Here is a 26,586-nt window from a genome sequence, read left to right as displayed (position 1 = left end):
TTATTTATTTTTTGAAGAGTGGCAAATTAATGGGATGCAAGGGGCAGCCCTAAGGATCTAGGAAGATGCTGACCCCCAAAACATGACCCTGGCCTATGTAAAGTGTGAAAGCATGGACAACCTCTTCTCAAAAAGAGCTACAGAGCAAGTAGCGTCCTCAGTGTAGAGCCCGATTTGAAGATTAAGATTAAATGGCTTAAAGGAAAGGTCCTTGGCTCCACGTAGTGGCACAGAACAAATACTAGTAGTCTCTAGTTGTACGCCCAGGCTCTGCACCCCCTCCCCCAATCTCTTTATTCAAAAGAGATTAGGATCAGGTACCGGGTTGGGGTCAGGTGGTTGGGGGCGTGTGGCTCATCACTAGAGGTGTCGGGAATGTCTCCTCCAGGCCCGGGGAGAGTGTGTACCAAGGCTTTCCCTAACTTCCTGGGCGAAGCTAGGAAGAGCCTGAAAACGAGGGTCATTCTCCGCCGTGCACAGGGCACACCACCCCCTACGAGATTATTTCTCCCAACGACGAACATTAATCGAGAGGCTTATGAGTGCTAGACACCCGCAACACAAACGAGATACTCTCCCCACTACAGGAGGGCGCCCGGCCGTGTTGCCTGTCAACGCCAACATCCGTAGGTTTCGCGATGCTCAGACTTTTCCAACTTCTCCTCACACTTTTAGCTGAGGTAAAATGTCGGAATTAGGTGTGCAGCCGGTACTCGGAACTCCCCGATCTGGATGCTCCCTCTCGGAACCCCGCCGTCCACGTGGGCTCTCCCTGGCCCACGGGGCGGGGCGCCACGCGCGGGGCGAGGCTGGAGGGCGAGACGGGCCCCGCCCCCGGGGCTCCCATGGCCCCCCGCGCCCCGCGGCCAGATGCTGACGTGTCCTTTCCTTCCCACTACACCTCCCGACACTACCTACTACGGCTGCCCCGGAAGTCCCGCCCCAAGCTTAGCCCGTCGCCGCAAATCAGCTCTTTCAGCGCTTCCTGGAGCTTGCCCCCCGTTTGGGGGCTAAAGGGCGGGGCTCCGCGAGCAGGGTGCCTATTGGCTTGAGATCCGGCGGGCTCTGGGCGCTAATTGGCCGGAGGGCGGTGGCGCTCTGGCACGCTTGCGCGGCGAGTAGAACGTGTGGCGGCGGTGGAGAACGCGTCTCCTCTTTCGTTCCCAGTCCCGCTGCTGCTCCTGTGAGCGCCCGGCGAGTCCGTGCCGTCCACTGCCCGAAACCCGTCGCTTGCCAGCTCCCTGCCGCGGCGGCCTCCCACGAGCACCGACACCCTCACTGACACCTCCAGGCCGGCCCACCTCCTTACTTGCTGCCTTTCCATCTCTACACATGGCCTCCTCCGCGCAGAGCGGCGGCACCTCCGGGGGACCCGCGGTCCCCACCGTGCAGCGGGGCATCGTCAAGATGGTGAGAGCGGGGCCCGGGACACTGACCCCACCACCGCCCGATTCCGGGCGGGTTTTGGCGCTGGCTCCTCTTCTCCTTCCGCCAGTCTGCCTGGTCTCCCAGATCCCCTTTCTCTCTTTCCTCACTTTTCACCCATTCTCGGAATTCTCTTCTTAGACGGAACCCGACACAAACTGCCCTCGGTACTTTGCTTCCCCCCCCCCCCCACCCCGGCAGCAGGGGTCACGGTGATTTCCGTAGTCGCGGCATTTGGGTCTGCTGTTACCCAGACAGATTGGTCACTTGATTGATTAACGGAGGTAATAAGTTGCTATCTGCCCTCCCATCCCCCGTTCTTCTGTCCATTGACATCTGCTGGGCAGTGTGCAGCTTTTCGAGATCCTGACATCCGCTCTTCCCTGAAACCAAGAGCACTTGGCCATCTTGAAGCTTTTCAGTTTCTACAGACGCTCACTTACTTACTCCCAAGTTTTCTCGCTCTTTGGCCCTCATATTCCGTCTTTTTCTCTCTACCACTTCTGTCAAGTGTGTAGTCCCGGAAGTTTAGGATTTATGCACCCCCCCCCCTTTTTGACCCTTAAATGCTAGGCCAGTAGGAATCTTAGCGATCATTACTGTTCCTTCACCCCGTACACACGAGGAGACTGGTTTGAAGAGAGCAGTGACTTGCCTAAGGTCATCACGTGGTGGCTTGGATTGGGGCCAGGATCAGGGTCCGGGTTCGGATTCCCAGTCTCTGGCCCTAATACTAGATTCTGCCTGATTTTATCCCTCCATTCCCTCCATTTTTGAATTTTGAATTTGAAACCCTATGACTAATTTTTTAAAATAATTTATCCTCCAGCTCCATGATAATTTTGTAGTATAAATTCTCTTTATCACTTGTCACCTCTGTTCTCTCCCCAACCCTCCCAAATCTTGGAACTTGATGTTTCTTGATTGTTAATAGATTTCCCAGTTGTGATGACTGCAGACTGATTACTTTAAGACATTTCAAACTTCAGTACTGACTTTCTTCTGGAACAGCAAATACCATTTATGACATTGTCTCCCAAAGCTCCACAAGTTTTTTGCAGTTGCAGAAAGTTTAAAAAAAAAAACATTCTGTTTTCTTGGCTCATTGTCTGTCAGGGTTAAGATGTTCTTTAGCTTGTGTGTATGTGAATTTTTGAGATTTTTTTTTTCTCCAGCCTAATTCTCATGTATTTATTTCTTAGGTAATATTCTGCCACCAGCTGAGATTCTCAGGGTTTTCAGTATTGCTTTTCCACTTTATACGTAAATGGAAATTCAGAATTTATTAGAAGCTGAGTGAGAAGGGAATTTCCAAGGTCCACATATTTTTGCCTCTTTATTGATCTGACCCATGAGTAGCTCCTCTTATATTAGTTTTTTTTCATTTGCACTGATTTTTCCCTCCACCATAAGGACACAGCATTGCTTGGTGGTTCAGTAGTGGGATTGGCAGCATTGAGTGGATCTTTTTTTTTTTTTTTTTTTTTTGAGTGGATCTTTCTGAATTTTTTCCTTCACTGAGGCTCGAATCTTTTTTTTTTTTTTTTTTTTAAGATTTTATTTATCTGAAGGAGAGAAAGCGAGCGCACAATTAGGGGGTGTAGCAGATAGAGAAGCAGGCTTCACGCTGAGCTGGGAGCCAGACTCAGGGCTCTATCCCAGGACCCTCGGACTAGGACCTGAGCTGAAGGCAGACACTTCACTGACTGAGCCACGCAGTGGTCCCAAGGCTTGAATTTTGCTTGATTTTTTTTCTTAAAGGTCCCTCTCATTAGTGAGGTAGGAGTGGAATGAGGCTTCTGTCAGTGCTAGAGGCTTCTAGGACATCTGGATTCTGTGAAGTGACCAAGCCCATGGATTAACCCCTATGGATACTGAATATCAACAATCATTTATTAAGGGTCATGTGCTGAGTATTCTGTTTATATTATTTCACTTATAACAGCTAACAAGTAGCATTATTGGCTACAGTTTAGAGCTGTGTAATCTAAGGTTTAGGAAGAATAGTTCACCCAAGGACAGGCACTTTTTACTGGCAATAAAAAGCAGAGCTGGGACTTGAACCTAGGCCTGTCTACCACAGACATCATGCTATGCTGCTTCTCCCTTCAGGGCATGACTTTATAATGTGGAGGGTGGGACCAGTGATGCATGACCACAAAATTGCAGGAAAGTGAAACTGACTGTAATCAAGTTGAGGAAAGATTAGATGTTACTCCTTGTCTTATCCTTGAGCTGTTATTGTGGTGAGTGATTTCATTTGGTGCTTATGGTCATTATGTGCATAGGAGTGTGGTGTGGAAGACACATTTGAATCTGGGAGGAAGCTTTGAAAATTTAGCCATTGAGTAGTCTATACTGCTTTTCTTTGTGGCCAAACTGCAGGGATAGGTGGGTGAATTGCAGGTAGGGGTTAGGGGAGGGAAGCCAGGTGAACTGCAGGGTGACAGGCAGATTGGTGCCAGGCATAGAAGCCTTGTCTGGAATGAAAAATCGACCACTGACAAATTGCTCTGTGTGAAGCTCTTCTGCTAAGCAAAGTTGTATTTTCTTGGAGAGTAATCATTTCCAGTGGTACTAGGAACTGCTTTGTAAGAACTTTACAAAGGAAGCTGGAGCTCTGTGACAGAAAGTGAGAAGGAAATAGTTGCCTCTCCTTTTAGGAGAGGGGTAGAACCTGGAGGTGTGCTTTTCAGGGCGAGCCCTCCATATTTGCCTAGACCCAGGCTGAGCTGCAGATATGAAACGGTATAGGGATGAGCTTTGCTACAGTGAAGAGGAATAGTCCTTCCTCTTTTTTGGAGAGCAGAAATCAAATTACAGAGCCATGGAAGATGCGTGTTTTTTCTGGTCTCTGTCTTCTTTTTTTTTTTTTTTTAATTTTTATTTATTTATGATAGTCACACAGAAAGAGAGAGAGAGGCAGAGACACAGGCAGAGGGAGAAGCAGGCTCCATGCACCGGGAGCCCGACGTGGGATTCGATCCCAGGTCTCTAGGATCGTGCCCTGGGCCAAAGGCAGGCGCTAAACTGCTGCGCCACCCAGGGATCCCTGGTCTCTGTCTTCTAATCTAGTAAGTTCTCTTACTTTTTTTAAGTTTGAAGAAGAAAGAACTCGAAATCAAGTTGTGAAAAATCTTTGCATTGGACCAGTTTTAAAAAATGATGGTGAAGGTAGAGTCTGTGTCTGCTTTTGAGAGTGGGAGCAAAGGGACAGAAACAGAGTTGGTTCTGGAATGTGTTTAAGGAGGAAGTGGGCAGTAAGTTGACAAAAGCATTTTGGAGCTGTTCTGTTAGTGAAAAGGCAGTGAGGATGATGGAAAAACTGAAGGTGGGTTTTTATTTCCTGAGTTGGGATGAGACTGGCAAGAGTGTGGGCAGATGAAATATAACCTGGAAAAAGTAAATGTCTCTGTCAAATCAGATGCTATCTTCTCAAAACTCTGAAAGATTTTAACTCTGGATTTTTTTGAATAATTTGCTAGACTTTCTTTAGCCACAACAGATTGTTACTAGCATGTATTAGATGAGGTTGGTAGAAGTCTTGGGGTACTTAGTATGAAATTTGGTCACCCTACTTAGTTAGAAATGGCTGTTTTCTCTGGTCCTACACACTTTTTTTTTTTTTTTTTTTTTTGGTCCTACACACTTAACTTACTTTCTATTTTGGGGGATAGAGCCCTTTTCTATGTCTTCACTCTGATTCCCATTCTAACTCTGTGTGTTTGTGTGTCTTTTTAAGCAGGAGCCATGTAGGTTGCTTTCAGAACAGCAGAATGACTCTACCACAGTTCTTGAATCTTTGATGCTTTTCAGAAGCAGCTCTGGAAGCAGCATATCTTATCCTGCTTATGGATAAGATAGGCCAAAGGGAGGACAATGCCAAATCTCAGTTCATTTCACTCCACCCCATTTAATTGCCTAAAGGAGAAAGGAATCCCTCTGCCAGTCTTTGATTTTATTCTAAGAACCAGAATTCTCACTGGGTGATTAAGGTACAGGGGCATTAAAAGGAGGAGATGGCCACAGTTTCCTCCTTCGACAGGAATTGTGCTGCCAGGTTGTTCTAAAGTGGGATGTAGGCTTCCTGATGAGTAGCTTAGTGGAAATTTCTCTAGTGTGCAGATTGTAGGAACTGCTACCTGTAATTTAGGTTATTATAGCTTAACGTTTCTTAGTTTTCTGAACTAAGAAGTCTGTGTCTTTCCAGAGTATAGTAGGGATGAAGAGTAGTAGTCCATTGATCTGTTCCTTCCTATGTGCACTAAGCTCATGCAGACTGAAAGAAGAAAACATCTTTTCTAACCTAATTAAAATACTGTTATGCTACTACTCACAGGGACAAGGTAGCCAAATAACAGTATTTTAGTAGAGCCATTTGCAAAGAACTAGGTAGAATAGGATGGAAGGCTTTTCCCTGGAGTCTTAAAACTGCTCCCTTCTCAGCAGGTGAGCATGGTCAAGATCGTAAGTAAAGGAGCAGAAAAGAACTAAATTTCTACTGTATCTGAAATGTTTTTTTTCTTTTTTTTTCTGTATGAAAAGGAAGCATCCAGCTGGCTCTAGTCAATGCTCACAGTGGCTGCTGCAGTGTACTAACTAATGATACAGAATGATGAGCAATCATACTTCCTTTCTTGAACAGATTTTATTGATCATCTGCAGTGTTCAGCTTTGTGTGGATGTTGGAGAAACAGTGGTAAAAAGTAGATCAGATTCCTGCCCTTATGGTTTATGGAGGAGACAGACAACAAAAACGTAAACAAGCAATAAGCATGGTATTATGGTGATTTCAGGGAAATGGGATAGAGTGGTTGGGAGTAAGAAAAGGAGTGGCTTTCTTAGATCAGGTGTTAGGAAAGGCTTCTCTCAGCATTTGTGCTGAGATCTGATGGACAGCAAAGAACCAGCCATAGGGAAAGTGTGTTCTTCATAGAGGGAACAGCAAGTACAAAAGGTGTAGGGTCCCCATTAATGTTTATCTTCAATTTTTTTTAAAGATTTTATTTATTATTTATTTATAAGAGAGACACACACACACACAGAGGCAGAGACGGCAGAGGGAGAAGCAGGCTCCATGCAGGGAGCCTGGTGCAGTACTCCATCCCAGGACCGTGGAATCAAGCCCGGAGTCAGAGGCTCAACCATTGAGCCATCCAGACATCCCTGTCTTCAGTGTTTTTATAGTAGCTCTTTAACGCCTTCAAGTTCAGTGTTCTACATAAATAATATGGGTTTTAGGATGATAGAAGGCCAAAAAGCAGTAGAGGTGGTTGCTGTTCTGGTACCCCAGTAAGATCAATAGCTGACATTAGCTCAGTGTAAACAGTGAGAAACTGATAAAAATACTTGCTCTTGGTCATATTCATGTTTCTTACAGGGCCAAGACTAAGGTTTTTTAACTTCCTGTCAGCCAGTCCTGAGTATTCTTAAGGTAACCACCTTTCAGTGGATGGAGGGTACTTAGCTGAAAAGATAAATGCCAAGAGCAGGCTTATTAATGAGAGTCAAATTGTATGTAGAATTTGTCCTTGTTTTTGCTAACTTTTGTTCGCATTTTACTACTACATGGAATGTTCTGCTCTGGCCTCTGGCAACACTTTTTAACCTAGCAAGCTTTAGTGATAGTAATGGTGAAAAGCAAAGTAGCAGACTTGAGAGCTCAAAGTAATGGTCTGGAAGGAGCTAGCTCATACATAGTGTGGCTTATTAACATGAGGGGAGACTCCTGAGGCTGGGTGGTGATCACTGCTGGTAATAAGTGGACACGGTTGTTGGGGTCTGTGCCTCAGTTTATTTGGAGTGTGACATTTGGGAAATGAGTGAAGGTTCTAAGGCTTGTTGTGTATTCACTTATCAGTGTAGACTAGCTGTCCAGCTGACAGGTGTGGTTCTAGCATGGGGTGTGTAGATGTCTTTGGATTTATTTTATTTCATTTCTCCAAGAAATGACATAGCTAAATATTGTAGGCAATTCTTTGCCTTATCTGGGACAAGGAATGAAGTAAAGGGATTCAACTCATAAGGGGCTTATGTAGGTAGCTTTTCCTCTTATTTCTTGTTGGAAATGGATAGACACCCAGTTTCTGTTGCTAATTCCTTTCTTGGGAGACTGACATGCTTTTTGTTTTTACAGCAGAAATTAATGCAGAATTACAGGCTTTGAACATTTGATGCAGATGGAGTGTTGTGGGATTTCACTTATTTCAGTGAGACTCAATTGATAAACAACTAATGTTTTTCACACTTAGCTCTAATGTTTAGGAAAAAAACATTGGTTTCAGTTGGCATTTTTTGAAAATTAGGAAGTAAAACAACTTATAGGTAAAAATCTAATGAAAATTTAGGTGATGTTTTCATATATCATTTTTGAGATGTCCAATCTATAATATAAACTGATCTTGGAGCATTTTCCCTTTATATGCTTATGATGAGTGATTCTTTAAGGCACTATCTCTTCTCTTATGCCTTACCATATTTGGGGGTGCTTTAGATTCCATATGGGAAATAGTCTTCTTGGGATGGTCTTATAACACTAACCTAATGTGTAAGAGGAGGAATTGTAAAGATTGGAGAATCTGTGCCTCAAGTTAATTAATCTAATTTATTAACATTGTCTCTGGGAACCGCCTGGCAGAGAAGAGAGATTAGCCTAGGATTCAGGGGATGCAGTTCTACAGATGCTCCTATTCTCCACTTGGGTGATGTGGGGTAAGATATTTCACCTCAAAGATGCTCTTTTTTTCTTAAGTGGTAAACTCAGTCTCTTAAGCTTTTAACAGTCTCAAAAAGGCTGTGATTGTATAAGAAACCTTCTATTGCATGTCTTTTAGGCATGATGAATCAAAACTGAGAAATCTACCTTATGGTAGGCTTCACTTTGAATTGCTGCTTATCTTGCATGAAACATGTTTTCTTTTTCCATTGCTTTTTTTTTTTTTGAGACAGATGAAATATGAAATGTGGTTTTTATAGTGTAAAAGATGAGGAAGTTAGAATTTGAATTAGACTAAGTGATTGGGTAGCAGAGTTGGTTGAAGGTGGTGGATAGAAATGAGCTAGGAGGTTCCTGGGCTCGGGATAGATTAGTGGGAGTGCTTGTTTGGAACCCAGAGGAACATGCCAGCAGATTTTATTTATACAGTTTCACCTCTGCTTCAGAACACCCTGACTTTCTCCTGGGGCAACAGGTCTTGAATTGAGAAGGGTGGGGATGAGAAGGGCACTCTGGGAACCTGTAGGTTATGGGGAGAGTTTATTCTCCTCCTGCTCTTAATTGGAGGAATCTGGGGGGGTTGGTAGGGTTCGGAGTTCTGCTTTTCACACTTCAAGACTGGAGCTTCTTCCTTTAGATCATCCTAATTGTCTTTTGCAGATCTTTTCCACTTCATTTAATGTGCAAGTATAGGAATCATAATCTATTCTTGGGAGTTCCTCACATGGTTTCTTTTCTTTTGAGTTTATTTTTTATTGTAAGCTTTCTTGAATCCTTTCTGGGAGTAGATTTAGAGTGAAGCAGTCCAGTGAATTTTTTTGAACAGATAATTGCTTCAGGACCATCTAGAAGGCCTTTCAGAGGCATTGAATTAGAATCTCTGTGAGTGCAGCCTGGGAATCTGTATTTAAAAAAAAGCCTCTCCTAGGTGATTCTGCAAGAGTCATTTTTGGATCTATTCAGGGACTGGCATTTGAGACCCACTGATCTTGTTTAACTCCTTTTCTATATGTAGTTGAAGGGGCAGGACACAAATGACAAAAGGAGCATAATATGTGTTGGGGTGGGTGCATCAGAATTTTATGAGGGGAGGATACTAGTTTCTCTTTCTTTTTAGTGCTTGTCTTGATGGCTCCCAGGACACTTTGCATTGCTTTTAACCTGTAGCTCAATATTGGGCTGCCGTCCTCAAGGGTCCATTTACAGTGATCTGAGATCCTATTCTTGGGTCATAACTGACAGCTGAGAAGTTGTTTTTATGCCTGATTTAGGCCATATGCTCATTTTAACACTCATCTGCCACTTTTTCTTCTATTTGCATAGATTCCCAAGATCTTTCTATAATTTGGCGCCAATAACTTGGCACATTACTGCTGTGAAGTCTTTAGTGTCATCTACAAACATGAGGATTTTATGCTAATCACTTTTCTGCTTTTGTAATCCTTGGGAGCCACACACTTGGACCTTCTATCATGTTTCTTGTTTATAAGCCCCATTCTTAAATAATCAGTAAAACCCTGAGTGACCTCTGGTGGTCTTAGTCTTTATTTTTTATTCCACTAGTTTGTCTAATATGAAAATAAAATTTTCTTATAATTCTCAGGTCTTCGAGGTCCTTATGATTAAGGGTCACATCTACAGTTCCCCTAGTGGCTTTTCCTCATTTTGACCAGCAGTTTTCTAGTTCATCCCTAAATTTCTTCAAAAAGTTCAGGTGAGGGATCCCTGGGTGGCGCAGCAGTTTAGCGCCTGCCTTTGGCCCAGGGCGCGATCCTGGAGACCCGGGATCGAATCCCATGTCGGGCTCCCAGTGCATGGAGCCTGCTTCTCCCTCTGCCTGTGTCTCTGCCTCTCTCTGTGTGTGTGACTACCATAAATAAATAAAAAATTAAAAAAAAAAAAAGTTCAGGTGAATGCCAACCAGCATTAATAATTTAATAATTACCAATATTTAAGTTTTGGACTTAATACCTGCTCATAATATTTTAAATAGTATAAAAGTATATAAAAGTAAATATAAAAATATCTCTCCCTCTGGCCTTAGCCCTCAATTTTCTGTCATTCATTCTCATTCCCCTAAGGAAATGTATTTCCAAACGTGTCTCACACACACAAGCAGGGGGACTCATTCCCCTAAGGAAATGTGTTTCTTTCTTTTTTTGTTGTGTTTTTTGTTTTTTGAATATGACATACCTCCTGAGCATTTATTTTAGTTCATAAAGTTTGATTTTCAAAACAAATGACATGTCTTATCTAATGCTGTTTAGAAATATTTAGCTATGTTCTGCAGTTTTCAACAATGTTCTCTTAATGTGAAATTTAATTATGAGACTTTAATTCATTCATTTTCAAGAAGCTAGTTCTGAAATATGCATTTCTAAAACTTTTGCCAGTGTTATATATTTAAGATTAAAAACTACAAAGACTTGATTTTATACTCATTGCTTCTGAGTTGATGCATCACAATATGGCACATTTTCTACAAGGAGTTCTTTCCTAGGGACCAATTCTCTTCTATTTTCTTGGGAGAAGTTTCATTTTTATTACTTTTAAATTCTTCATTTATCTTTATTCTGACTGCTTCTAATGCTCTGGTATCATTTTTAAAAACCTGTTGTCTGGTCCTGTGTAATGTTTTAAAGAGCTGTAAAACCTTGGCCGCCTGACCCATGGCTCTCCTCACCGCGGCGGCCACATCTCCTCAGGAAATGTTTCTAAACTTTACACACACACACACACACACACACACACACACGAGCAGGGGGACTCATTCCCCTAAGGAAATGTGTTTCCTAACATTACACACACACACACACACACACACACACACACACACACACACACACACGAGCAGGGGGAGCAGAGGGACTGAGCAGGGGGACTGTACAGGGGGACCGGTAGAGGGAGAGGGAGAAGCAGGCTCCCTCTCTGTTCCAGGAAAAGGCAGACACCTAACCATCCGAGCCACCTAGGTGTCCACTGTCCTGCAACTTTTAAAAAAAATGACGATCATCAATGTCATAATTATAGATCCTACCTCATTCTTTAGTGGTTGAAGAGTATTCTATCATTTGGGTGTTTTTACTTACCCATTTGTTGATGTTTTGGTTTTTCATGGTTCTAATACTGCTACACTGAGTTAATGTGCTTTTTACATCTTTGTGTTCTTGCGTTGGCATTTCCATAAGATACATCCTGGAATTGCAGTGCTGGTACCTTTTCATATCACTTAATGTTTTTGGTGGTTGTAGGGTGGTTTTACGTACACTTAACCTGTTTATTTCTTATAGATACCATCTTAGGTAAAATTCAGGGCAAAATACAGGTTAACCTCTCATTACTCATTAATTATTGCACGTTTGGTTTCTGTTTCTCCAATCAGAGTATCCTTGAAAACCACTTTATCTCTTCATTAGAGGGCAGGGCCCAACCGCCTGGGGATCACAAAATAACTACTTTTTAATTGCTTGAAGATCCTCAGGTGTTTTAAGGTCCTAGTATTTAAAGGAGAGTAGGTTACTTGAGCTTTAGCTTCATCTGCTTTCTCTGGGTTCTAGAGAGCTGTGTGACTAAGGATGTGTGCAGCTACCTAGCTGCAAATGGCATGAGGAGGTGAAAGGCAAGTTCATGTGAGAGGTTTGACTTTTTTCCCGTGGACTGGCACATAGCTTTTCTTTTTTCTTTTTCTTCTTGGATAAGAAGGTGGAGATGGGAGGTGGTAAGCATGACCACATCCTGTGTGGGGAAACCCTGCTATGTTTAGAGTTGTTTAGAGAGACAACCAGGGTAGTCAGCCTTGGTAGTCTTCAGTGAAGTGCTGAGCCCAGCCTTGGTGTAATGGCTTACCTCAGGTTTCCTGGGCTTCACATGTGCGTGAACCCCTACCATGGTTTGAGCACTGGAGCACTGCCTCTACTTGTCTTTAGTTCAAAAGTCTTTTGAGCAATCAGCTATTTTAAAAATTGAAATATTTTTAAAGCAAACTTAATTTGGAGCACCTGGCTGGCTCAGCTCATGGTCTCTGGGTCCTGGGATTGAGCCCCACATCAGGCTTCCTGCTTAGTCTTCTGCCTCCCTCTCTCTCAAATACATAAATAAAATCTTAAAAAAAAAAAAAAAAAAAAACCAAAGTTTTTTTCACTATTGGAAATGGAAAACCAGTGTTACTTGGCATAACTTGAAAGTACCTTAAGAAATGCACAACGAAAACAGTGTTATTAAATTCTAGCTAGGTACAGCATCTTGTGGAGGGCTCTGAAGAAAGCTTAACAAGTTGTGAAGATGTGCTGAAGGCTTCCTGCCACCAAACTGGAACTTTCTTCTTCATTTAATAGGAACGATTGAAAGAGATTTGGAAAGGAGTCCATTCTTATATATGTGTAAATATTAAATGCTGATATATACAGGGTTTACTTACCACATAAGGCAGTTTTTTTTTTTTTTTTAACCCCACTCCCCACTTCCCCCCACCCCCGCATTGGGAAATAGACATTACTTGTGTCTTGGGGGTAGAACTGATTTCTGGAATGGCTGTGGTTCAAGTCATTAGCAACACTGATTACTAGCCATATGACCATGAGTAGGTTAATTTTATCCCTTCAAGTTGCAGCTTTGCGTGTAAATGGGTGTAATAAGAGCACTCTCCTTGTGAGGCTGTGGCTGATTGAGAGAATGCATGGAAAATGTTTAGCACAGTGTCCAGCGCATGTGACATTTCAGTGACCATTAGTTGGGTTTAGTCCAGCCGTTTCCGTATCAATCCTCAAGTCAGAGGGGGATGAAAGTGGAACTGCTGGAGCAAAATGAGGGAAATAAAGACACCTGGCAGGTCTTGTGCTGTTAAAGTTTTTCAATTTAAAGAACTGGCTTTAGTTTTGAGTTTATATTCTTACTACTTTTTCTTTTGCTAAAATATCCTTTATTTTATAAATAATGTGACAACCTTTGTTTAATATCCTTAGCAAAAATAAAAACTGAGTAATGGGACATTTTGGGGACAGGGGAGCCTTGTCTATGAAATTTAGAAATCTGGGAACACCTGGCAGAAACGTGCGCATTGGCAAATGTGTAACTCTTCTAAACTTCAGCAATATTAGCTATTGAAGTATTAGGAAAGATTAGGATTAGGAAGGATTAAACAAATTTAGGTAACGCGTGGAAGATTGCAGTTGTGTGTGTGTAAATACTAGTTGTTGTTCAATGGCACATGGGTGGCTAGTTAGGCAGAAACTCAACTGGGAAAAGTTTTGGCTCTCTTGGGTTCCCTGACCCCCATTCTCCCAGCAACCCTCTAGCCTCTGGTACTTTAGGACCAGGTTGCATCTCATCCCCTTCCTCCCATACCCTTAATCACCAGCGCCTCAACTCCACCTCTGCCCAAATCCACATCAAAACTTGAGGTTGATATAGTGACATATTTAGAACAATTTTTTTTTTTAACTTATATATTTACGAGAAACCCAGAGAGAGAGAGAGAGAGAGAGGGGCAGAGACACAGGCAGAGGGAGAAGCAGGCTCCACGCAGGGAACCCGACGCGGGACTCAATTTCGGGTCTCCAGGATCATACCCTGGGCTGCAGGCGCCGCTAAACTGCTGCACCACCAGGGCTGCCCTAGAACAGTTTTTTCACTTCAAAGTAAAACTTTTTTTTTTTTTTTTTTTAAGACTATTTGAGAGAGGGTGCAAGAATGCACGACCATATCCACAAGCTGGGGGATGGGGAGAGATTGGGGCAGAGGCAGAAGCACACTCTCCACTGAGCATGGAGCTCCATGTGGGTCTTGATCCTAGGATCTTGGGATCATGACCTGAGCCCAAGGCAGATGCTTAAGCTGAGTCACCCAGGCACCCCTAAAACATTTGTTGAGGAGAGTGCTCATGTGAGTGGGGGGGAGGTGCAGAGGGAGAGAGAAAGAATTTCAAGGAGACTCCAAGCTGAATCAAGTCCCACTGGGGGCTTAGTCTTATGACCCTGAGATTGTGACCTGAGTGGAAACCAAGAGTCAGTCACTCAACCAACCCAGGTGCCCCTAAAACATTTTCTGTTTTCTTCTCCAAGGGGACTCAGTAATCCAAATTTGGGTTTTTCTTGGTTCCCTATGCCAATTCCCAGTCTCCCAGAGAAGGAGATAAATTAATTCTTTGCAAGGAATAGTTCCTTACCTGGTCTTGGCACCTTTGTAAGAACAGTCTGCTGCAGGCTGTTGCTGTTCACACCTGTTGTCTTGGCATAATTTTCATTAATACCCCTTTTCACTTCGAAGTGCCCTGATTCCAGGGATAAAATGGATGTTTACTGTGCTTAGTAAGAACAGTCAAATCTGGGAGAGTGTGGGATGAAAAAGTTCATAGAGACCAATATAAACAGAAGGTAGATGTTTCTGTAAACCTAGCAACTGGGGTGGCCTGAGAGGAGGGTCTCATGGCTAAGAAAGCCTTTTATGGAGAGGATGTGGCCTAGGCTTGAGACCCAAGGCTTTGGGCTGAGGAGATTTGAGTTGTCAGTCTCGTTAAAATGTTGCTGTTAAATAGAGGTAGGTAGCTTTGTTTTATAATTAAAGTGGAACTTGTGAGTTTAAATACTGATGGTTTCCTTGGAGGATGGATGGGTTAGAAAATCAGGTGTGATGTTTTCAGATCTGTTATAAAAGTTTAAAAAACCTTTTCTGGAGAGGTGGTGAAAGTGACAGGTCTTGACAGAGGCAGAGGAATAAAATGGGTGAGATAAAAAGGAGAAATGGGTAAGTACAAGTGTGGGAATACTCAGGCTTGGAAGCAGCTATGAGCAGTCTGGATGCAATGAGCAGGATTAAGGCAACTTGCTTAAAGCGACTAAGCACTGCTGGAAGTTTGTAGTAGAGAAAGGAACAAGAGGTGAGGCTTCTGAGTTTTTCTTTCCAGTTTCTGGAATGTGAGGTTAGTGAGCTTTTAAACTTTATGAATTCTGTTCCAGGAGAGGGAAAATCCATTGTTTTATAGCCTTTAATACCAGGGCCATTTTTATTTTTGGCAGCAGCCCAAAATAGTGGATTATGCCAGGTGTAACTTATCTACTTAACTAACAGGATGCTCCCAGATCTTCATGAAGAGTGGTGCATTCTTTCCCTACCTCCTTTTCCTTTCCTCTGTGCGGAAGGGAGACTCTGGAATGTCTGGGTCCTGGAATCCTGTTGAGATCTATTCTGTGTGTAGTAATTGCTTGTGTTATTACTCTTGGCAGGTGAGCCCTTTCACAGCCCAGAGGCCAGGAGGCTGCGCTATTACTTAAAAGCTGAGTTATCTTGTTAAACTCCTCTCTTGTGAGCGCTTTAGAATCTCTTGAGACCTCCTGCAGGCTCTCTGTGGGGCACAGGCCCAGCTCTTAGGTAAGCCTGCCCTGCCCCCGTGTTAGTCATCATGATTCCAGCTCTGGAGGACTAACTTTCCGTTACATAGCAAGGCAGCGTAGGGCTGCTAGCTGGACTTCTTGGTTTCCATTTAATTCTTAAGGTTCCCGGGATCCCTGGGTGGCGCAGCGGTTTGGCGCCTGCCTTTGGCCCAGGGTGCGATCCTGGAGACCCGGGATCGAATCCCACATCGGGCTCCCGGTGCATGGAGCCTGCTTCTCCCTCTGCCTGTGTCTCTGCCTCTCTCTCTCTCTCTCTGTGACTATCATGAATAAATAAATAAAATCTTTAAAAAAAAAAAAATTCTTAAGGTTCCCGTATCAATGCTCTTAATGAAAGTACCTCTCTAGAAGTTTGGGACTTAGATTATGTGAGGAAGTTAGAAAATTGGTTTTTGAAAGTGGTTGATGGCACAATGTGAAGAGTAAAGATGCCCTGTGAGTCTGAGCTATCTATAAACTTGGAAATTTTCCCTGCTTTTCCTTGCTTTCCTTGCTTTATATATTTTATTATTCATTAGAGAGTGTGCTCCCCTCCCCTACCCCAAAAAGGAGAGGGGAATCAGAGCTGGTCTTTGTGGTTAGCATAGGATATATAGAATATTATGGATGTTTCTATTTTTTTATTTATTTTTAAAGATTTTATCAGAGAGAGAGCACATGAGGGGACATGGGGAAGGGGAGGAGCAGAGGGAGGGAGAAGCAGACCCCTTGCTGAGCAGGGAGCCCAGCAGGGCTCCATCCCAGGACCCCAGGGTCTTGACCTGAGCTAAAGGGAGCTAAAGGCAGCTGTCTAAGGGGCTGAGCCATCTGGGCGCCCTTGGATGTTTTTTTAATAAAAATGGAGGAGCAGTATCTTCTGGGCAATAGCTGTAGTTAAAATAACACAGGAGAATTCCAGGTAGGCCAGTCAGCCTTCTGTTTGGCTTCTAGAGGAGGTATGTATTATCTGTGATGGAGGATGGAGGGGTCTTGGAGACTGCAGTTTTTATTCCCCCATAGTAGTTTTCCTAGGATTTTAATGATAAGGAGAATTCTGGGGTAGTACGTTAATTTAGCAGTAAAGAACTCTGAAATGTTTAGGGTAAATTTGTGATTTGTACTTTATTTTGACATCTAAAATTGACCATTAATGTTGAAAATAGGAAAAGTTTCCAAACAAATCTAGAAAATAAAATGGGAAAATTAATGCTTTTCATGGGTAGCTTAGAAATTGAATTACATCCTTAAGTTCTACAGTCAGTTCTGCATATAAACCAAAATAAATATATTAGATATTCTTTAGAGATGATTCACTCTGAATCTGAGTATTCTCTATAAGCTAGCATCCTTTTTGCTGTAAGAAAAATACATAGGACTTTATGGAAGCAAACCTGAGAAATAATATTAAAGGCAACAATCTTCATTTCTTTCAGGTATTTCAGGGTCTCTGGTGTGCTTTCATTTTAGCGGGTGTCAGCCCTCCTTTCAGACTGTGGTGTGACATTCTGTACTCCTGGCCACTATGCAGGCAGAGCTATGAGAAGTCAGACATGGCAGCTACAGCCATGGGGGCTAGTAGGGTAATAGCTGTCCTCTGGCCACTGCCTCCTTGGATCAGAAATCAAGGGGTCCCTTCCCTCCTTCTTCTGAGCATTGAGGGTGCTAAGGAGGAAAAGAGTTGAAGTTGGAGATGGGGGAGATGGGGGAGATGGGGGAGATGGGGGAGATGGGGGAGATGGGTAGGCTGGGGCCTGGACTGACCCAGTAACCGAGTAGCTCCCTGAATGCAGTCCCAGGCTTCTCCACCCTGCCTTAGCAACCCCTGCTTCACCTCCAACAGTTCCTGCACAGGGGAGGGATGGCCTTTTTTGTCATCAGGAACAACTTTTTCTTGGGTTTCCTTAAGGGAAGAAGTCTTTGTCTTTGGGGAACTGTATCCTCTGCCTGTGGTGGGGACAACAGAAGTTTAGAGGCATATGATCTTCAGTCCTCTTCTCCTGTGACCACAGGAAGTAGTTCTGAAACAGAGTGGGCATGTGGATGAAATGTATGTGAACAGAAAAACTATCAGTTATTTGAAATCCATAAGACCAGCTGAGGTATCTTCTTCATATACTCTAGAAGTGTGTATTTTGAAGTATTTAAGAAAAAGTACAAATCAGTGACTTTTCTTTTTTAAAGGAGTTTATTTATTATGAGAGACAGAGGAGGGGGGAGGGGCAGAGACACAGGCAGAGGGCTCCCATGCAGGGAGCCTGGTGTGGGACTTGATCCTGGGACTCCAGGATCACACCCTGATCCAGAAGGCAGATGTTTAACCGCTGAGCCACCCAGGCATCCCAAATCAATGACTTTTTAAAGTGCTTTTGGTGCTCTAAAATTTCTGGCAGTCCCCAACCAAATCTTTGGACTAGGGCTCCAGTCCACCATTGCTTGGTAATCACTGCTACAGGTTGGGATGTGGAAAACATTCAGAAGGCATGGCCCTTGAATTGTTAGCCCTGCTCATGACTGGCACTAGGACCATGCACGTACAGTGCTTAGAAGAGACCTCTATATTAGAGTCCTAGAGTCTAGAGTGTGATGTTTCAAGTGCTGCATTGGACTCCATGTGGGATCAGGATTATGAGCCTGTCAGAGACTGCTGTGTGCTTGCTTGTGCCTTCTCTGAGCACTTCCCTCCCTGTCACAGTGTGCTCTTTGCCTATCCACTTAACATTTCTCTGAAGATAAAAAAAAATACTGTTACTTTCATTGCTTTCAATTAAGACATTCAAATATATTTTTCTTACCTTGCTATTTGGATACAGGCTTTGGGGTGTAAATCTACCGAGACATTGTTGTCTGTTAAATAAGAATAAATGTAAGAATCATGGAGAATATAATCCTAGAAGAAATTATCGCTCTTGCTTAGTGTCCCTTTGAGGGATATAGGAAATGATTGAGGAAAGTGGGAAAACAATTGAATATTGAACACTTAATTGGGAGAGTCTTCATTGTGATCTGGGATATAGATTTGAGTGGTTTCTGTTGAATAGAGTAGACTTGACAGTTTATAGGAAATAATCAATTGCGTGGTTAGAAATGAGTTAGGTAAGATGTTCTTGAAGGAGGTAACCAGGGAAATTCGACATCTTCTAATAAGAGGACTGATGAGGGAAGGGGGCTGAAGATGATGTTGCCAGAAATAACACACTCCCAGGGGGAGAATGGAATGATGCTGATGAAGCCTGTTGGAGCTGCGTTAGAGAGGGCAGAGAGAAGGCAGACAAGATACTGAACTCTTGGAATGGAGAATCCTGGATGAAGGGAGGAGGACTAGATGAGGACATGCTTGCCCGTGGGTCACGCCCAGGAGGTGGGTGGCAGGTGTTTGGGCTACCTGTTGTCATTTGGCAGAGAAATAGGAAAACAGATGTGAATGTGGCACGTGCTCTTGAGATCCTGGCTCTTGTTAGCTTCAGCAAAAATTCACTAAGCTAGGAGTTAAGGACAAGGACCATGTCTTGATGTTCAGAGTCTGGCATTGTGCTTTTACATGGTAGAGGCACTCATTTATTAAAAAATAAACTGAATGCTTACTTTGTCTCCTGTCTTGTTCTGGGCTCTGGAGCTATTAGGATAAGTAGGGTAGACCTGGTCCTTGTCCTCCTAGATCTTGTTTTTGTTTTTTCTTGAAAGATTTTATTTACCTAGTCATGAGAGACACCAAGACAGAGGCAAAGACCTACGCAGAGGGAGAGAAGCAGGGTCCTGGTGGGGAGCGTCCAGGACCCCAGGATCACAACCTTAGCTGAAGGCAGACACTCAACAACTGAGCCACTCACATGCCCCATCCTCATAGATCTTGTAGCTTCAAGAGGAAAACCAGTACTAAACAACTCTAGCGTTGTGATATATCCCATGGGAAGAAGTATACAGAGTACTCAGCACATATAGCAAGTCTATCTGACCCAGTGTGGAGATTGGGTACGCCTCTTTGAGGAAACCATGTAAGCTGAATTTGCTGGAGAACATGCTCCTGAGCCAGGCAGTTTGGGGATAGAGATCCGGAATTAATAAAACTTTATTGTGCGAACCCATCACTCAAGGATCTTATTGAAATGCAGATTCTGATTCATTAGGTCCTAGGTTGAACTGAAGTGTCTGCATTTCTAACAAGCTCTCAAGTGATTGCTGCTCTGTAGTTTTTTTCAGAGGCTTCCTGTGCATCCTCCTCACTTTTGCCTTTTTTATTCTTTTATTTCATTTGAAAGATCATGGGACTGGACTGGGTTATTTTTTCCTCCAGTCTGTAGCCATGGTGGCTGCAGTGCTATCACTGTTGAGTGTTTGTAGCTATAATTGATTAGCAGTAGAGAGTCTTCTGTCCCCTCCACATGCCAGGTGAAAATCCTACTCTGTCCTTCCATCACAACCTACTTTGTAGAGAGGGCCAAATGTATGGGGGATGGGAGGAGGAAATTTAGGTTGTGGTTAAGAACAAAAGAAAATCCAATAATGTCTTACATTATTAACGGAGAATTTCTTTTGGCATCTCCCAAAAGACCCCTTCTAGATTAGCGTGGGGTAACTCAGGCATTGTTTATAATAAAGGCAGCCCACTCTGAGGGGTAAAGAAATTATAACCAAGATTACAAGGCTTCACTGAAAACAAAAGTGTGTGTGGAGTTCTTGTTTCTTATAGAACGTTCTCAATTATTATAACTGTATTCCCATCAGTTTTCTTTTTCTTTTTTTTTTTTTTTAAATTTATTCACGAGAGACAGAGAGAGAGAGAGAGAGAGAGAGAGAGAGAGAGAGACACACAGGCAGAGGAAGAAGCAGGCTCCATGCAGGGTGCCCGATGTGGGACTTGATCCCAGGACTCCAGGATCATGAGCCACCCAAAGATTCCCCCATAACTGAATTCCCACAGTTGTTTCTTAAAACTTTTGAGACATTAAGGAGCTTTTGACTTTTCTGAATATTAAATCTAATTAGATCACACATGTAAGTTTTTAAAATCCCTACCAGCATAGGAAGAAAGAGGGACTCTCTAAAACCCAAGAGATGCTTTTTGGGTGCAATAGCCTTTTTGAACTGTGTGCTCAGAGGAGGTTTGGATTCTGTGATTTTAAAGCATTTTATTTTGTGAAGAAGTGAATGGCTCATGTCAAAAGATGTGGTCCTTGCAACATAATAACAATTTGACATTTATTTTCTTAGTGTTGTGTGCATAGAGCAGGAGAGGGAGGGAGGTGAGGAGCAAGACAACCACCAACTTCAGAACTACCTTGAGATCTAGTTTTAGTGATTGTTTTGTAGGCCTAGGGCAGCCTGTAGTATGTTTAGCACCTAAAAATTTTTTAAAACTTTATTTTGAAAAATTTCAAACTTACATAAATATTGTGAGGGTAGTACAGACAATTTCTGTGTTCCCTTCATCCAGGGTCCCCAATTGCCCTGTCATTCTCTCTGTGTTTATTACAGTCATTATTCATGGTAGGTAGGTTCTGTGAAGTTGCAAACACTGAACTAGAGAATACTGAACCATCTCTCCTATGAGAAATACAGGTTTAGATTCCTGCAAGCCTCTGGTCATCACATTATCATCAAATGATAGATAGCTGACCTTGTTCCATATGTGCTTGTGCTTAAAGATGCCTTATTTTAATATATACTCATGCCCGAGTGAAATTTAATCTAACATTTTCTCTGTAAGGCACATCACAACATCTTTCTTTGTGCTTAAGAACACTTCAGGACTACACCTAGGGGGCCATTTTAAATTTAAACTGTGAAATCAACAAGAAGCCCTGGTCACTGCAGTAATTTTCCTTTACCTTTAACATAGTCTGACTACTTGACCACAACCAGACATCCAAGTCCTTTAGTGATACTCTTTTATGTTCTGAAGTCAATTAATTTTTTCTTCTTTTGCTAGTTTTCACATGTGACTGTTGCTCACTTTGAAGTTTTCTCTTGACAACTGGAATGGATTTCTCTGAAATGACACCTCTGTTTGCCTGCCATATAGTTCTTCCTGAGTTCTTATTTCTGAGTAATTGTCTTGATCTCTGGGTCCTTGACAAGAGTAGAGCACATGAGTAGCAAGGACTTGGTTCTGCAGAGGACCATCATTCTGGGGACAGTTCTGGTACAGGCTTCCCAGAGATGGAGTCATTTCTTTCATGGGGAGATTTTATTTGTGGAGGAGTAAGCTATAACCTTGGTGCTTTATATAAGCTACCAATTTTTTTTAACATGTAATTGTTGTATACTTGAAACTAATATATCATAATAGCCTGACTGTATATTGTAAAATATTACCACAATGTCTAGTCAGCATCTGTCACCATACATAGTTACAAAACTTTTTTTCTTGTGATCTTTTAAGATCTCTCTTAGCAGCTTTCAAATCTGCAGTACAGTATTATTATCTATAGTTGCCATGCTGTATGTGACATCTTCATGGCTTATGTATTTTAAAAAATTTTTTTTTTGCTTATGTATTTTTAATTAGAAGTTTGTACCTTTTTGACTCTATTCACCTACTTTGCCTACTGCCAACCCCAGCCAACCAATTTTTGGACTCACAGTTCTCATATATTTAGCATTTGGGGTTTACTGAAAATGTACTGGGAAAACCTGGGTTCTGGCTCTGCTGCCATCATGACTGTGCCACAGTTTCCTCCATTGTAAGATGTGGATAACAGTGCCTGCTCAGCTTCTTCCGAGCATTGTTGTGAGGATGAAGGGGGTGGAGGTTAGGGAGGGAAGGGAAGAGAGACCAATGGACCTATATAACTTTTATTGAGTACCTGTTAGTGTCAGGGACTGAGGCCTCTCACTTAGTCATCCTAACAACTCAGAGAATAGTAGTATTGACCTCATTTATACGTGAGGGAATATCACAGTGCTAGGAATGATTTTTAAGTTAGTTTTCAGACTCAAGACTGATTTCAGAGTTCATCCTCTGAGGCTATGAGTGCCACCACACTTGGTTAGGGATAAAGTTCAGTGCAGATGTACATTATGATACTAATTTACCTTTATCTCTGAGGACAAAGATTCTGACATAAGCACTTAAATCTACTTTCCTAGACTGAGGGTATCTTAGCTGATAAATAGGAGAATTTTGGGTTTTAATAATTCAAAAAATTATGGATTATTTAATCCTTTCTGATTGAATTCAGTTGTTGGTGAATTTTCCATGATTTTGATAATTACTTCTATACCCCTGGAGGAAATGTCCACCTTTTTCTATTTTTTCTTTTTAGAAGATTTTATTTATTTATTCATGAGAGACACAGAGAGAGGGGCACAGACACAGGCAGAGGGAGAAGCAGGCTTCATGCAGGGAGCCCAACGTGGGACTCAATCCTGGGTCTCCAGGATCACTCACCGGGCTGAAAGCAGTGCTAAACCACTGAGCCACCCAGGCTGCCCTACCTTTTTCTATTGTACATACTCTTACAATCTTTACTTGAGACCACACTTTGAGCCATTTCTTGCTCTCTCTTTAAAGATTTAATTATTTATTTTACAAAGTGAAGAGTGTGTAGGGGCAGAGGGAGAGAGAATTCCAAGCAGACTCCCCGCTGAGTGCGGTCTGATATGGAGCATAATCTCACAACCCTGACATCATGATCTGAGTCAAAATCAAGAGTAGGATGCTTAGTTCACTGAGCCACCCAGACACCCCTGAGCCATTTCTTAAACAATATTGGCTGTTATTTATTAGGTCTTTTGGCCAGCTTCTATGCTAAATGCTTTTATTCTTACTTAGATTTCATAACAATTCTTGTGGGTATTATATATTTTATGAATATTTATAAGTGGGGAAACTGAGGTAAATAGAGGCAGTTAACTTTCAAAGATCACCACTGATACTGATTTGATTCGAAAACTAAATTTTTATTGCCACATACCTCTGTCCCTTCTCTGATTACAAAAAGGAGCAGTTTGTATAACTTGAAGTGATAGTCCAGAATTTATTTTTGTTGTGCACTTGCTACTTAGACTACCATAAGACTAGTTTTCATCTCACTTCCTTGTCATAATATATCAGAGGTTGGCAAACTGACTTTGTAAAGGGCCAGGTAGTAAATATTTTAGGCTTTGTAGGCCATACGGTCTCTGTTGAAGCTGTTCAACTCTGCTTCCAATGTGAAAGCAGCCATAGACAAATGATCTTGGCCGTATTCCAATAAAACTTTATTTATGGATGCTGAAATTTGAATTTCATACTCTTTTCATATGTTACATAATACCCTTTCGATTCCCACCCCATCCCCCCAACCATTTAAAAATGTAAAAGCCATTTTTAGCTCATGGGTTGTACAAAAAGCAGGCGGTAGCATGGATTTGGCCAGCTGGGTGTAGTTTGCCAATTCTGTTTTATCATCCTGGAGTTTTCTTCCTTTGTGTTTCCTTTTTGGGTGTTCTTTTGTAATATTGGAGTCTTAAGTCTCTGCTTGCCTTGCGTATGGTGGTATTTAACAAATGTTGGTTTGATTTTGAGCAACTGGCTCATGGAAGCTTTACTTGCTTAGTGACTTAGTCTTTGACACTTGCTCTGCTGACACATATAAATGGAGATTGTAATTGGGGGAAAAGATTTAATTAGTAGGTAACCTTAGATTTAATCCGTAGGTAACTTAAGATACTTCTTTAATAGATGTCAGCTCCCCAGATACTTTTTTCTAACGTGTGGTGGCGTAGTGGAACATCAGGATTCGGGGACTTCATGTTCTAGTCCTTGCTCGGCCATCCATACTTTACTGTCCACAAAAGTCATTTTGCCTGTTTTGCTTGCAGATTTTTCATCTCTAAAATGGCCCAGATTAGATGTTCTCTTAAGCTGCTTCTTATCTGTAGATGATTGTTCTAGTCCCTCTGAGATGTGAACTCCCCAATTTTCAGACTGAGGGCCAGTTTGTGGTATAGCTATTCTGGGGAGCAGCCACTTACTTAACGCTCATCTCTGCTAAATGTACTGGTGTGCCCAGAGCAAGTGAAATGGCTTGTCATGAGGCCATGGGCTTCCAGTTCAGTGTGTTTGAATGCTGGGCCTCTAATTTAGGTTTCCTTCTGCTCTTGCCAGAAAGAGTTGGCTTGTTGGCGGGTATTCTGGGAAAGACCTCCGAGACCACACAGCTTATGTTCTTTTGGGATTGCTTGCTCTTTGTCTCAATGACTTTTTAATTTTCAAGTGATGATGATTCTTGTGGAGGCAACAGCTGTGGCTGCCAAGAAGCTTTTTTTGATACACTTCCTGAAATTTCCCCCAGTTTAGTTTCTCTTCAGTTACTCTTTAATTTGTTTTTTTTTTTAATAGAAGTTTTTTGCTTCATGAAAGTGTATCTAATAAAGGTTTTCCTATCTGATCCACAGCAGCTCCTTCCCCATCCCCTGATGGTATTTTTAGATAGAGAAAATGCCTTGTCGAGGGAAGAGTTCCTGGCCTGCCTTGTCATTCTGACATGCAGTCCCTGTGTGTGCAGCTATGGTTGTGGCAGTTGCAGGCTTCCAGATGGCACTGTGGCTCTTTCAGCCCAGTGACTTTCCTGGTTCTTCTTTCTGTGCCACAGAGGGAAAGGAGTTCATTCTCTTTGCTGTAGTGTTTCTCAGAAAAAGCTTATATTCTTTTCTTCACTTATAGAGTTTTGTAGATTTCATTGAACTTCTGCTTTCTTCCTGTGACTTTTCTACCTTGTTATTTGTAGTGGACTTGAAAGTATACCGTAGCCCGTCATTCTTTGGTGAGTCACCATACCTCACTTTGGGTTCTGAATCAACTGTCTTTTTAACGTATTTTTGTTAGTGTTGGTCAGCTAAGCATCTGATCTTCCTGCTAGGTATGGAAATGCTCTGTAGTGAAGCATACATCTTAATGTCCTCATGTTTTTGTACTTCCATGTTGGGTGTTAAAATTTTTTTTTGAAATAAATTCACATACCATAAAATTCACCCTTTTAAAGTATACAATTCAGTGGCTTTTACTGTATTTACATAATGTTCTCTGCTGTCAAATTCTAGAACATTTTCATCAGTACTGAAAAGATAAACCCTATACCCATTAGCTTCCCTCTCTCCAGCCCTTGGGAACCCACTAATCCTTTCTGTCCATGGATTTGCCTGTTCTAGACATTTTATTTAAATGAAATCAGAAATATGTGGCTTTTTCTGCCTGCTTGTTTTACTTATTGTAATGTTTTCAAGGTTCATGCATGTTATAGTATCGGTACTTCATTTCTTATTTCTGAATAATAATCCATTTTATGGATATACCACATTTTATTTATCCATTCATCACTTGAAGGACATTTGGGTTGTTTCCACTCTTTTTGGCTCTTATGGACAATGTTGGAATAACATTTGTATACAAGCTTTTGTGTGGTCATATTCTCTTGGGTATATACTTAGGAGTGGAATTGCTAGGTCAATGATAATGCTTTGTTTAATTTTGAGGGACTCCCAGACTGTTTTCCAGAATGACTGCATCATCAACGATCTAGGTTGGTGATTATCAACCAACAATGTAGGTAGGTTCTGATTTCTCCACATCCTTATGAACAATTGTTGGTGTCTGTCTTGATTATAGCTATCCTAGTGGCTGTGAAGTGGTATGTCATTGTGGCTTTGGTTTGCATTTTCCCATGACTAATGATGTTGATATTTTTTCATGTACTTATTGATCATTTATATATCTTCTTTGGGTAAGTATTAAAATCTTTTCCCCATTTTTAATTGCTTTATTTATTTATTTATTTCTAAAGATTTATTTATTTATTTCTAAATATTTATTTATTTATTTACTTACTTACTTATGAGAGAGGGAGAGAGAGAGAGAGAGAGGCAGAGACACAGGAGGAGGGAGAAGCAGGCTCCATGCTGGGAGCCCGACATGGGACTCAATCCCAGGACTCCAGGATTGCACCCTGGGCCAAAGGCAGGTGCCAAACCACTGAGCCACCCAGGGATCCCCCTTAATTGCATTTTTTAAAAATTGAGTTACAGTAGTTCCTTTTTCTAGATACTAGACTTTTGTCAGATATGTTTTGTGAATATTGTGTTTTCACTTCTTTAATAGTG

At 42.1% G+C, this 26,586-nt stretch overlaps 2 protein-coding genes across 3 annotated transcripts in view; one reads left to right on the top strand and one right to left on the bottom strand.

Annotated features, from left to right (window-relative positions):
* Positions 1 to 1,094: 1,094 nt before the first annotated feature.
* Positions 1,095 to 26,586, top strand: part of SND1 (staphylococcal nuclease and tudor domain containing 1) — a 420,776-nt gene continuing 395,284 nt past the window's right edge. The window contains exon 1 of one of the 2 annotated variants that reach the window (XM_035698273.2): positions 1,095 to 1,410. In XM_035698273.2, the coding sequence (XP_035554166.2) occupies positions 1,333 to 1,410 (78 nt within the window). In that variant the 5' untranslated portion in view covers positions 1,095 to 1,332. The remainder of the gene's footprint in view (positions 1,411 to 26,586) is intronic. The other variant, XM_049093379.1, reaches the window with a different exon arrangement.
* On the bottom strand, positions 10,293 to 10,866 carry LOC112675043 (complex III assembly factor LYRM7-like). The gene has a single exon (XM_035698635.2). It carries the CDS (start codon positions 10,809 to 10,811, stop codon positions 10,620 to 10,622), a length of 192 nt encoding a protein of 63 aa, XP_035554528.1. The 5' UTR covers positions 10,812 to 10,866; the 3' UTR covers positions 10,293 to 10,619.

Source organism: Canis lupus, chromosome 14 (genome assembly GCF_003254725.2).
Source record: "Canis lupus dingo isolate Sandy chromosome 14, ASM325472v2, whole genome shotgun sequence".
Lineage (NCBI taxonomy): Eukaryota > Metazoa > Chordata > Mammalia > Carnivora > Canidae > Canis > Canis lupus.
Note: the sequence above shows the minus strand (reverse complement) of the source record. Positions and strands in the feature narration are given on the sequence as shown.